The sequence below is a fragment of the Malus sylvestris genome, chromosome 2, assembly GCF_916048215.2.
Source record: "Malus sylvestris chromosome 2, drMalSylv7.2, whole genome shotgun sequence".
Taxonomy (NCBI): Eukaryota; Viridiplantae; Streptophyta; class Magnoliopsida; order Rosales; family Rosaceae; genus Malus; species Malus sylvestris.
This window is the reverse complement of record NC_062261.1, coordinates 37,072,326-37,086,156: the sequence shown is the minus strand read 5'-3', so window position 1 is coordinate 37,086,156 and position 13,831 is coordinate 37,072,326. Positions and strand designations below refer to the sequence as shown.

Below are 13,831 nucleotides of genomic sequence, written 5' to 3'. Positions count from 1 at the left end.
GAGCGGATCTTCAAGGAGCCGTTGGGGCTTGATCTTGAGGATGAATGTTTCTTCAATGGCCATTTGAGGCTTGATCTTGAATAACGGTGATGAGCGGATCTTCAAGGGCTTTTGGGCTTGATCTTGAAGAACGGTTGGATGTGTGGATTTGTCGACGTTGTTGATCCAAAGGGCCGTTGGGGTTTGATCTTGGATGAACGGATGATGAACGATGGTGCTTTCTTCAAGGGCCGTCGAGTCTTGATCTTGAATTGGTGGATGGTTGATCCAAGGGCCGTCGGGGCTTGATCTTGAATTGGTGGATGATTGTTGATCCAAAGGGTCATTGGGGCTTGATCTTGGATTAACGATGAACGAAGAACGAAGAAGGCTTTCTTGATTCTTCAGGAACCTGGATGCTTGAGAGCTTCGGAGTTTCAGAGCTTCAGAGCTTCAAGGTGTCATATGAATTGGTCCCCCCAAATGAATGAATTAGCCTTCTATTTATAGAAATTTCCAAGGCCTAATTTTGAATATAATATTCCAGATGAAATAAGTCGTTTCTGCCAGGTGTTGACACGTGTCCTGTTTGATGACTTTTCCAACTTATTTCGATTTTCATTGAGTCACACGCTACGTGTAAAATTTATGTAATACATGAGCGTTGACACTTTGATTTATCGGTCAACATTTATTTACCGAAATTTTGATGTCTACAAATGCCCCCACTTCAAGGCACGTCGTATACATGTGCTTGTCACGTGTAGGAGATGCGTTTTGAAGTCCCTTATTGTAGATGTCGATCCAAGGGCCATCGAGGCTTGATCTTGAATTGGGCTGGAGATTTCTTCAAGGGCCGTTGAGGCTTGATCTTGAATTGGGTTGGAGATTTCTTCAAGGGCCGTTGAGGCTTGTTCTTGAACTTTCGTTTGAAATTTCTTCAAGGGTCGTCGAGGCTTGATCTTGAAGGTTGAAATTGGACCACAAGGAGCTTCATGTGGTAGATGATCTTTGGCTTTGGTAGTGGGTGAATTGGCACGTATTTTGTTGCGCTTGTTGACTTTCCACAGCTTTGATCTTGAACTGGGTTGAAGGATTTTCTGGATTCCTCAAATTGTTGATTTTCCACAGCTTATTCTTGAACTAGGTTTTGATTCAAGGGTGGTAGACACTTAATCTTGAATCGGACTTGTAATTTCTTCCAGGGCCGTCGAGGCTTGATTTTGAATTTGGCTGGAAGCTTCTTCAAGGGCCGTTGAGGCCTGATTCTTGAAGGCTGACTCGAACACATGGCAAGCAGGCACGAGGTGAAGGTGACGACTTGTTGCTTTGTTCAATCTTTCTAATTCACACCTGAGCAGTTTGGTCAACGGTATGATCTTCAAGATTGATGGGCTCTTCTTCCAGTTGGTGACTTGGTCTTTAAGGATTCGATTCAAGGGTGGTGAATCGGCACGTGCAGCCCACAACGCCTAGTAAGTCGACCCAAGAATTTGAGGGTCAAAACGAGTTTACCGTCCAGAATGATTGCAACCCTGATGATATGAGATACTTTTGATTTTAAAGAAGTAGCGGATGACTCAGCACGTGCTTTGTTGCACTTGTCTCCACATGCTTCAAGGTATCATTTTCATTTCCTTTAACTGTTCCTCGGGCAGATACGGCATCTTCTCGAGTTCTTCATCTCAGACTCCTTCTGCTGAGTTGACTGTGCATGCTGCATTCTTCTCTGCTTGTTTCTTCAGGCAGATGTGGCATCTTCTCGAGTTCTTCATCTCAGACTCCTTCTGCTGAGTTGATTGTGCATGCTGCATTCTTCTCTGCTTGTTTCTTCAGGCAGATGTGGCAGCTTCTCGGGTTCCTCAGTTCGGACTCCTTCTGCTGAGTTGACTGTGCAGACCGCATTCTTCTCTGCTTGTTTCTTCTGCACGTTGTCTCCACATGCTGCAAGGTATCATTTTCACTTGCCTTTATCTGTTCTTCAGGCAGATGTGGCAGCTTCTTTGGAAGTACAGCAGCAGTGGGAGACGAATACCCGAGAGCAGTGCTAGGTAGGCAATCAGGGAAGGGTTCCCAGCAGTCGGTTCCTTACCCGAGTTTGAGTGGAAGTTCCGGCATATTGTTTTCTTTATCCTTGTCTTTGTAGGTAGGAACAAGAACAAAGGAAAGGACAGGGAGAACGCATGATATGAGATACTCTTGCTTTCTACCCTGGTGATATGAGATACTTTTGCTTTGGAGTCATTGGCTTGTAGAGGTACCCCAAGGAATAAGGAACACTGAGTGACCCGAGAGGCTTCGTTGGGAAGGCATTCTCGGAGATGAAGAAAGGTTCTGTATGTTTGCCTTGCTATGAAGGGTGAAGGTGGACAGTTATAGGAAATTCTTTAGTACCTGTAGAGGTACTATTCTTTTACTCGTGTCGGCAACCAATGCGTGATTGATCAGTACGGCTTCACGTGTTTTCTTCTTTATCAGAAATCTTCGACAAATTGTCCGTAATTTTCGTCAAGCTGAGTATGCATGTGATAGGTGTTGACGAGGCTGAAAAAGACTGGCGCCTCTTCGATATCTGGGATCGACGCTTCGACAAATTGCCCGTGATTTTCGCAAAGCTGAGTTTGCGCGTGACGGGTGCTAACGAGGCTGAAAAAGACTGACGCCTCTTTGATATCTGGGATTGGCACTTTAACAAATTGCCCGTGATTTCCGCAAAGCTGAGTTTGTGTGTGACGGGTGCTAACGCGTCTAGAAAAGCAAGATGCTTCTCCGATTTCTGAGCTTGCCTCTTCGATTTTTGAATCGGCATTTTCGAACTCTGAGCTCACCTCTTCGATCTCTGAAATCCCGTCGAGTGCCGATTTTTTATATAGAGGTACGCAGTTCGTTTCAAAGCACACTTGAATTTTCGCTTGTAGAAACTCCTTTCTTGCACTTCTAAGGTCTTGATTTGTCCGACCTCTTCTTCCTTCAATACTTTGAAAATGTCTGGACCCTCCGACCGTCGTTTTGACTTGAATCTTGGTGAAGAGGCAGTCCCTTCTTCTCCAGACAACATATGGCGCCCATCCTTCATATCCCCTACTGGTCCTCTTACCGTTAGGGATTCAGTGGTGAAGAATGATATGACCGTTGCGGTGGTGGCCCGAAACCTTGTCACTCCCAGAGATAACAGACTACTTTCCAAACGGTCTGATGAGTTGGCTATTAAGGATTCTCTGGCTCTTAGTGTGCAGTGTGCAGGTTCTGTGTCTAATATGGCTCAACGCCTATTTGCTCGAACCCGTCAAGTTGAATCATTGGCGGCTGAAGTGACGAGTCTCAAACAGGAGATTAGAGGGCTCAAGCAGGAGAATAAACAATTGCATAAGCTCGCACATAGCTATGCGACAAACATGAAGAGGAAGATTGACCAGATGCAGGAATCTGATGGTCAGATTTTACTTGATCATCAGAGGTTTGTGGGTTTGTTCCAGCAGCATTTGCCTTCGTCTTCTGGGGCTGTACCGCGTAATGAAGCTACAAATGATCAACCTTCGATGCCTACTCCTCCTGGGGTTCTGCCTAGTACTGAGGCTCTGAATAATCACCCTCTGGTGCCTCTCCGATCTGGGGCTCCGTCGAGTACTGAGGCGCCACCTGATCAATGAAGGCTTTTGTTTGTTTGCACTTTTTTTTTTTTTTTTTTGTATGTAAATGTTCCCTTTGTAATTTTCCAGAGAAATCAATGAAATGGACTTTATTTCTCTCAATTTTTTTTTAAAATTTATTTATTATTTGTTTAATTTATTTTATTTTATATATTTTTTTTATCATATTTTTTCTTCTTTTCTGATGGTGCAATCCGCCGCCCCATCCCTTTTTTTATTTTTTTATTTTTTTATTTTATATATATTTTTTTTATATATTTTTTTTATTATTTTTTTTTCTGATGGAGCAATCCGCACCATCCCCCTTTTTTATTTTTTTATTTTTTTATTTGTTATTTTATTATTATTATTATTATTATTATTTATATATATATTTTTTTTTTCCCTTTCGGTGCCGAGTGCACCACCATTCATTTTTTTATTTTACTTTTTATTATTTTATTTTATTTTTCTTTGCTTTCGGTGCCTGGTGCACCATGTCTTTTTTTTTTTTATTGTAATTTTTATATGCACACATATATACATACGTACATATATATATATATATATATATATATATATATATATATATATATATATATATATATATATATATATAGGGTGCAGGATAGGAGTTTGGAGGAGGAAGAAGGAGGAGCACGGAGGAGGAAAGCAATGGAGAGGTTGCTGTTTTGATGAAACCCCAACAAACTCGAATGGGCAAAACCCTCGTCGTAGTGCAGACAGTGAGAGGGAGCAGAGTCCTAATTCCCAAAGAGCCAGAGGCGCCATTACCTACGTCGACTGGTCCCTGCTCGATCGACTCCCCGGCGAGCGTGGTGGCTCCATTCCTGTTGCAATTGAAGAGCTTGAGCATATATTGAGTGAGGTGAAAACCCATGTAATTTCATATCCTTATGATTCTTTGCCGATGAAAACCATAGCCGGCGGCAGTGTGGCCAATACAATCAGAGGGCTGAGTGCCGGTTTCGGAGTCTCCTGTGGGATAATTGGTGCAGCTCAGTGTGTTTGCTTGGTGGATGTGTTGGGACCGAATCAAATGTTGCTGAGCAGGAGAAGCATACCGACTTTCGAACCCAAGACCCTCCACCTGAGCGGAGCATGGAAGCCAGTTGTGGTGTAGCGACGGTGGTGCCAACACACGATGATCTACACTTCGGTATTCACCATTGGACACAATCTGAAGAAAATCCCCAACGTTGATGACGAGGGCACCTGGAACAGGTTTCACATCCACCCAACCGTCACCGTACTTAACCTGCAGTCCCAGCTTCTTGGCCAGCTGCGTCTTTCGCTCCGGCTCTAGCTTGTTCTCTGTCTCAAAGCTCTTCTCCAGCATATGCACATGGTCAGGAGTGAGGCATCGACCGGCGCGTCCGATTCGTGGCTGGAAATATCTGAGTCGAAGTCCGGGTCGGTCTCGTTGGAAGGCAAGTAGCGCTGGAGCGTCGTTAGGGCTTCGTGGAGGTAGTACGGGCCTTTGAAGTCGGCGCTGTTTGCATTGCCATCGGAGCTAACAGAGACGCCGCTCAGGGGAAACGGTGAGTACACCTCGGCCGTGGAATCGTCGTGTAGGAACCACGGAAGGACGTGGACCGTTGGATTGGGACGGTGCGGTTCTCTGAGCATCATATTTTCGGTGGGTTTTTATTTTCCTTTTGCGGTGGATGTTGGTGTTTCTGCGGCGGCAGAGTGGGCAGTGCGACTCCTTCTTCGACCACTTCATAATGCAGAGAAGCAGAAGTAGTGGTCGCAGCAATCGATTTCGCCTCTGATCACTTTGCCACCGTCCAGGAAGCAAATTGGGCATCGCTGAGAAGATGAATTTTCGGGTTCTTGGGGTTCGTGGGGAATTGAGCCTGGAGGTGGTGCCCTCGATGAAAAGAATTGACTTTGGCCAAACAACGACGGCTGCTGCTGTTGCAAAGGACTAGTACTACCCTGCTGTGTTGGTAGCAGCGAATTGAATATAAACCCGCCTGCCGACGATGGTCCGCCGTTACCACCGCTGTCCCAAGCCACCATTCTCTGGAATCTGTTCATCTCTTGCTGTTGTTGGTTGTGGTGATGCTCTGCCCACGAGCCGGGGGATGAGCAGAGAACCATCAGGCCAAGAATTGGGCTGAAGATGGGCAGAGAAGCTGGGAGAATTGGGCCGAGAAGTTTTTTTAGTCTTCGGCGCCCTTCTTGGCGAAAAAAGATGGCAGAGGCAGAAATTCGGCAAGAGGAGGGGTGTAGGTGATTGGAATGGAGAAGGGTTTGGTTGGAGGAGAAAACCCGAAGTGGGTTTTGAGAGCTGGGCTTATTGGAATTTAGAAAGATGGGCCGCCCTCCGCCCTTTTTTTTTTCTTTTTTTTTTATGTGGAAAGACCCCACTTTAATATATATATATATTTCTGGTTTTTTTTTTTTCACAAAGAAAATGTTTGTATTTGTAATAAAAATAGACTCTCAATAGTCAAATATTTAATAAAATCATTTTTTTTTTATTTTGATGTGACTGAACTCGAAATTGAATGCTCGAGCTGCCTACGTACCCTTCCAAAGAAAAGATCAAGTCAAAACGTAGTTCAAATGAGCGATGAATTTAACAATGATTTTGATGATGATTTTGCCGTACACAGTTTATGCTCTTGTGGGCCAGGAGTTTTGGTGTTGCCTTTTATGCTCATGCAGTTTAGGCTCGTGCAGGCGAGGAGCCTTGTGTCTTGCAGTTTAGGCTCTTACAGACAAGGAACTTTGGTTCGTGCAGTTTAGGCTCGTGCGAACAAGGAGCATTGGTTCGTCAAGCGATCTGAGAAAGTCGTTCCTCGCAATCTTTATAGCAAGGAGCCTTGACTGAGTAGTTGAAGAAGTCTTCTGGGAAGATGTCACGCATCGTGATGGGGATGGATGATCTTCGCGTCGCAATTTCATCATCTTCAACACGTTCACGTTGCTTTGAAGGTTGACAATAGCTGCTTTGCCCCCTTTCCGATTGGTGGACTTGTGGAGGAGACGTATGCTTCTTGTGCAATTTCTTAGGAGTGACTTGAGTCCATCCTTCAACTTTGCTTGTCTTTGAGGATGCCCCCAGCGGTTGAGGTGAAAACTTTGAGTTGGAAGAGCCAAAAGTGATGGTGGTATAGTTTGACTTCACCACATCGTCAAGATCTAGCTCGATGATTCCTTTTTGAGCCAGCTTCATGATGAGATCTTTCAGCACGAAGCACTTTTCTGTCGGATGACTGATGAAGCGGTGGAATTTACAGTACCTTGGACTGTCGGTGCGATTCATCTCTTCTGGCCGTCTGCACTCAGGCAAGCCGATCACCTTCTTTTCCAGCAAGTCTTCTAACATGGCAACCACATCAGAGTCGGGGAATGGATAAGTTTTCTCCTCGAGCTCCTTCAAAGTGCGTCTACTCATCTCTTGATCACGAGAGCCTTCGGCTTGAATCGCCTTGCCTCGTGTAGGGATTTTGACGGGAGTTGTGTTGACTGTCATTGCTTCCTTGGTGGATTTCCACGCAGCCTTCTCCACCTTTGTCTCAAGAACTTTTTCGTTCTTGTAGTCGGCGATCGGTTCCTTCTTCCCATGATGGGCGATGCTTAACTCCATGTCATGGGCGCGGGTGGCTAGCTCTTCGAAAGTCCGTGGTTTGATGCCTTGGAGGATGTATTGTAAACCCCATTGCATGCCCTGGATGCACATCTCGATTGAAGAGGTTTCCAAGAGCCTATCTTTACAGTCGAGGCTTAGAGTGCGCTATCTGTTAATGTAGTCAATGACTGGCTCGTCCTTCCACTGCTTTGTGCTCGTCAGTTCTAGCATGCTCACAGTGCGGCGGGTACTGTAGAAGCGGTTGAGGAATTCCCTTTCCAATTGCTCCCAGCTGTTGATGGACTCAGGCTCTAGGTCTGTGTACCACTCAAAGGCGTTTCCTTTCAGCGAGCGCACAAACTGCTTGGCGAGGTAATCCCCTTCGGTCCCTGCGTTGTTGCAAGTTTCGACGAAATGTGCAACGTGCTGCTTTGGGTTTCCTTTTCCATCAAACTGCATGAACTTTGGTGGTTGATAACCCCTTGGCATCCTTAGGGCATCAATCTACTTGGAATAGGGCTTCGAGTAGAACAAGGAGGTATGTGAGCTCCCTTCGTACTGTGCCTTGATGGTGTTGGTGATCATCTCCTGCAGCTGCTGGATAGAAAGAGATCCCATGAGTGCCGCTGCTTGGTCTGGCTCCGGCTTCCCATCTATTTTCTTCACCGGGGGTTCTTCGTCTCCGCCAGCTCCTCCCTTTAGTGGATCATCCTCTGGGTCGGGTTTATCGCCGTCCTGCGCCTCCAGTCGGTTGACTAGTGCTGCAATTTGCAAGTCTTTTTCTTCCACAGTTCGGGTTAGCCTTGCGATTGCTTCATTCATTTGAGCCAGCTGCTCATCGATTGAAGTTGCTCCAATGGTCATGACTTGCATGGCTGAACTGCCGCTCGAATCGGCATCGGAGAGCATGGATTCGGAGTATTTCCTTAGACTTTCGCCCCTTGGTGCCTTTGGTGAGGCTAAGGTGATCAAAGGCTCGTGCCTTGGGTGCTCTTGTTCCCTTGGCAGAGTTGATGCAGAGGTGAAAGAGGCGGCATAAGTAGCTCTTGCCTTGCTTCGAGTCGTGATGCCTAAAGTGACACCACTTGCGACGAGGACGCTCTTGTTCTTTGCGCCAGTTACGGGAACAGTTTGAGCCTTCCTTGATGCCATTGATTTTGGAAGTGTGCTCGAATTTCTTGAACGGAGAAAGATATGAGAGGTAGAGATTATCCCACCGGGCGTGCCAATTTGTGAACTCGGAAAATTCCTGAAACGAATGAGACAAGAACAAACGTGCACAAACAAATATTTGTATTTGATGATTTTGGGTTACAATCTCTCTCTATTTTGATCCTCTGATTCGATCTCCGTAAGGTGTTGATTTATGGATATTTCGTTGATCCAAAGGCCGTCGGGACTTGATCTTGGATGAACTGTTGAAAGTTTCTTCAAAGGGCCGTGGGCTTGATCTTTGAAGGTGGATTTGAGCGGATCTTCAAGGAGCCGTTGGGGCTTGATCTTGAGGATGAATGTTTCTTCAAGGGCCGTTTGAAGCTTGATCTTGAATAACGGTGATGAGCGGATCTTCAAGGGCTTTTGGGCTTGATCTTGAATAACGGTTAGATGTGTGGATTTGTCGACGTTGTTGATCCAAAGGGCCGTTGGGGCTTGATCTTGGATGAACGGATGATGAACGATGGTGCTTTCTTCAAGGGCCGTCGAGTCTTGATCTTGAATTGGTGGATGGTTGATCCAAGGGCCGTCGGGGCTTGATCTTGAATTGGTGGATGATTGTTGATCCAAAGGGCCGTTGGGGCTTGATCTTGGATTAACGATGAACGAAGAACGAAGAAGGCTTTCTTGATTCTTCGGGAACCTGGATGGTTGAGAGCTTCGGAGTTTCAGAGCTTCAGAGCTTCAAGGTGTCATATGAATTGGTCCCCCCAAATGAATGAATTAGCCTTCTATTTATAGAAATTTCCAAGGCCTAATTTTGAATATAATATTCCAGATGAAATAAGTCGTTTCTGCCAGGTGTTGACACATGTCCTGTTTGATGACTTTTCCAACTTATTTCGATTTTCATTGAGTCACACGCTACGTGTAAAATTTATGTAATACATGAGCGTTGACACTTTGATTTATCGGTCAACATTTATTTACCGAAATTTCGATGTCTACAGTTATGTTTGTAGCTCTTTTTACTTATTATTAATGACATTTTTAAACATGCAATCAGTGAGTGCTAAGTTTTGTTTTGATTTAAGTGATTGTTTTCTAGCATCAATACATTGTCCTACATTTTTTAAGACTTATCTTAAGGAGGGGCGCTTTTATAAATTTCATACAGGGCCCCCAAAATCTCAAACACAGCCCTGGGGGGGGGGGGGAAGGAGATAACATGACATATTATTTTTTACTATCTTCCATTATGTGACCCTTTTTAGTATTTAGTTTTTGGGAAAAAGTTGATAAAGACACATTATTATAAGGGTAATGTTATGAATACTAAATTTTCTAAATTAAGTGATATGGAAGTTGACAGTTGAATTATTACTTAAATGCTGATTAACGTGTTTATTTTTTATTGGAGACACATCATTTAATTTGGAAATTTAATCTACAAATTTAATTTACATTACTTTTACTACAATAAATTGAAAAGTGGGATAAATCTAGACAGTGTTGAACATTTGCTAAATTTGGAGACTTATTTGACAACTTTTTTGGAGTACAAAAATGCTATGTGACACTTCAAATTTAATTTTGTGAACTCTCTTGGAGATGCTCTAAAAGTTATCCCATTTTCATAGTTTTTTATTATGTTTACATAAAAGTTAAAACATAGTGCTAAGTGCTAACTACATGTTACACCCTCTAGGTTTGAAGTTATCGCTAGAATAAATTTAGAAAATTCAATTTTCTCATATTGCACCTTAAAGTATTGAAATTGCATCAGTATTTTCTTTGGTTTGATTGATTTTATGACAAAAGGTGTAAATTTGTTTTTTTTTTTTCAAGTTTCCAACCAATTGTATTATTACACTTGGTGTATCGAATCGTATTCCCAACAAACTCCTGAGTCAAGTTCCCAACACATTGAAAAATCTCTCCACACTAGGACCTGAAACTGAAAATTGATGTGGGAAAAAGGTGCCTCTTCAAAAAAATTCATCAATTTATATTATCTCAACCATGTATACTATCTTAATTGTATTGTTTACAGTTGAAGTTCATAGGTTGAAATATATGAAATAAAAATATACATAAGAAAGGCAAGGCCAAGTTACCATATGTCCATTCATGAGGATGAGGAACAAATATACATTTGGAGATAGTACATAAGAGCTCAAGGTAGAGATATGACATACACACATCAATCTTAATTTTGCAATGTACACCGTCTTGAAGCCTCAGCATCATGTTCGATTTCGGGTGCGGGTTCATCTTCTTTCTTCGAAACACTTAATATCGAACGATCCATGGCCATGACCAAAGGCCTTGATGTGGTCTTTGAGAGATCGCTTGTGCTTAAAATCAGAGCCACAAATGCAATACCAAATCTTGCCACAATTTTTCTCATGGGTTCTCCAATCACCTTTCACAGAAAATGCCTTGCCACAGCGTTTGCACATGAAGGACCGGACACCGTGCTTTCTCTTGTAATGTACCTGAAGAGTTCTGAAGTCTTTGAGTGGCTTTGCACCTATAGGGTTGTCAATGTTGTGCTTGCAACCTGGTGCACAGCAGTAGCAAGGGAGTCTTAGCATGGCTGTGGGTTGAGTTCTCTTTAGAGAGTCTGGTCCTTTCCTGTATTGAGAACCATGCCCCCACATATGCATCTGTACAGTTAATTAATTTCATGCATGTGGAAGAAGAAGGAAAAACAAAAAAAATGATGTTAGAGCCCAAAGATGTATATATATATATATATATATATATATATATATATATATAATTCCATACAAATAAGAAACCTAATTATATGCACCAAGAACTTTTGACGCCTTATAACTTCTGCAAGTTAAAGCTATACATTTCAAACATCGATGTATATAATATGTATGAATAATACTTTTCTCTTTCTCTTCAAATAGAAATTCTTAGATTCATACCAATTACAGTTAACATATGTGTTTCTATTTTCTCTGTGTTTTAACAAGTTATGCATAATTTAAAAAAAAAACGATTATGGAAGGATGCAAGTATTATCCATATATAAATACCGATATGTTGCCTATGAGAGAAAAAGGAGCAGAAAAAATATACAGAAAATTGGCAATCTTCTTGCACTGTGAAATGAATGTCGTCACTTTTGTACCCGTCACTAGGTGGAGTGAACGAAGCTAGAATTATCATTGGCCAAGAAAATTCATCGTTTTTGAGGTAGGTATGTTTTCAGGCGCAGGAAACAAGTTTGATATAGGGACAGAAAACTATTAAAAACTATGTCAAACAGGTACCTTTCACACATTTTTTTAGCCTAGAAGAAATAATCCACATTTATATTCCCCACTAAGATGAAAGTTTAGTTTCAAAAGTCCTTAGGAGATTCAAACGTCAATAACATACTAAGACTTAACGAATAAAAAAAATATGTAAATCATAAATTAATTCCATATAAACTATTGCAAAGTTTCTTAAATTTTTGACATGGGACATTATTCACATTCTCACATGCTTAGCTAAATTTTTAGCTAAACACGTTAACAAGTTAATTAATTGGATGATTTGAAGCACATATATGTAGTGTAGTTTTGTACTTGACATGAGCTTACCGACCCTAATACCATGAAGAACTTCTCATATATGGGATTAACTACTTCCACCGATTCTAAATAAGAGGTTTGAGGTTTGAATCTCGTGGATGACGAGTTTGATACCAATTTATTTCCCGACCGTAGTTAACATATAATTGTATCAGGAAAAAAAAAAGCATGTCATTAAATCTCCAAAAATGTAAAATGCACTACAGTATTCTTTAGTTCTTAATTCAACTGATTATGCAAATAGTAGTATACATCCAGTTGCCACCAATTGATATACATCGTGATCTCTCCATCACCTTCATCATAGCTTCATCTTTTCTGTTAGTGAAGCTGTCCTGCTAGTTAACAAGCGTTGGTACCGGAAGTACTACTACTTCTTGGTGTGTGTGTGTGTGTGTGTGTGTGTAATTAAATTGCTTCTGCAGCAGTTTAAAATTCTGCGCCAGGGAGGCTTTTTCAGATCAGAAGGAACATGAACATCCAAATATTAATGGTAAGAGTACACAAATAAAAATCAAAGACACATGCATACAACACATAGTTTATTAAGCCACAATTAATTAAACACGCACAGGCGACCTCACTGAAACTAATTAACCTTCAATGGTAACTGAGGAAACTAATTAACCTTGATCCAGATAAGGAAATAAGAAATTGCAAGGCAATAAGAGAATTTGTAAAGGGATTTCTTTCTCCATATGTATATAAGGAAATACCTGCAAGTTATTGTATCTGTTGAAAGTTTTGGAGCAAATAGAACATGAGAACTGAGTTGGGCCACTAAGAATCTGAGCAGGGGTGGGAATCCAGTAATTACCACCCTTGTTTAGTCTGTCCACGGCCACAATAGGGTTACCTGATGAAACGACATGACTAATAGTACTACTGATCACTCCTTCCGTAATATGATCATGATCTGCAAACTGAGATTGCACATTACCAGAATTAGAAGAACTTGGGAGGCCTATGTGTAGGGCTACACTCAAGTTCTCGTCGTCATCACCGTCATCATAAACAGCATCATATTTGTTCATGGTTTCCACTTCCATTGGAGTAATCGTACTGCTGCTTGAGGGCTCATGACCACGTTCCTCTTCTAGGACCCCTCTAGGGCTTAATAAGTTGTTTAGTAGAGGAAGAGCTTCTTTCAGAGGAGGTGAGGAAACATTAATATGGTCATTAATGGATGAGGGCATCTGGCTTTGACTATTAGAGGATTTGTAGTCAATGAATAAATTATGTGAAGAGTAAGAGTGTGGAGGATTGGATATATTCAAATTAATGGGGGTACCTCTAGAGGAGTTGGCAAAAAAAGTAGCAGTAGAGAGCAATGAAGGGCAATGGTGAGGGCGGAGAGGCATAAAGTTGATCCATCCATTATTGTAGAGATTGGAGGAGTTATAGGGGTCTGCCATGGTAGAAGAGTATTCTCAGTCTCAGTGAAGGACAGTACTGTAGAAAGACACAGTTTTGGCTGACGGTGTGGCACTTTGGCCACAGAATGAGATTGGAATATATATAATGAGAGAGAGAGAGAGAGTATGATCCTGCAGGTAAAAGAAATAAACTGAAGCTGTGGAAAGTCAAGAAATTTTTACCACCCTGGGTGGCAAGTAAAAAAACCAGAAATTGACAAGATGGGGAGATAAAGTCAGGTAGCAGACCTGCAGCCTGTCTCCAGAGAGAGAGAGAGAGAGAGAGAGAGAGAGAGAGAGAGAGAGAGGAGAAGAGAGTGACGGGAATTTAGCTAGGTTATTTTTGGTCTTAACATTTTCACTTTTTATATCATGCTTCAATCAATCAAGTCGTTTCTTGATGAGGGTATGAGTCCATCCATGCATTTGCTCACTTTTTATATCTTGCTTCAA

At 42.1% G+C, this 13,831-nt stretch overlaps 1 protein-coding gene across 1 annotated transcript; it reads right to left on the bottom strand.

Moving 5' to 3' along the window:
• Positions 1 to 10,354: 10,354 nt before the first annotated feature.
• Positions 10,355 to 13,467, bottom strand: LOC126599580 (zinc finger protein WIP2-like). Its single transcript, XM_050265978.1, has 2 exons — positions 12,680 to 13,467; positions 10,355 to 11,036 (listed from the first exon to the last, which is right to left on the bottom strand). The coding sequence occupies exons 1-2, from the start codon at positions 13,376 to 13,378 to the stop codon at positions 10,638 to 10,640; spliced, it is 1,098 nt and encodes a 365-aa protein (XP_050121935.1). The 5' UTR covers positions 13,379 to 13,467; the 3' UTR covers positions 10,355 to 10,637.
• Between the last annotated feature and the right edge of the window lie 364 nt (positions 13,468 to 13,831).

Bases quoted from the DNA above. Each gene is read 5' to 3' on its own strand.
- LOC126599580 (XM_050265978.1), bottom strand. From the start codon at position 13,378: ATGGCAGACCCCTATAACTCCTCCAATCTCTACAATAATGGATGGATC. The intron at 11,037-12,679 runs GTATTTCCTTAT...TTAACTGTACAG, and splicing joins ACAGATACAATAACTTGCAG to ATGCATATGTGGGGGCATGG.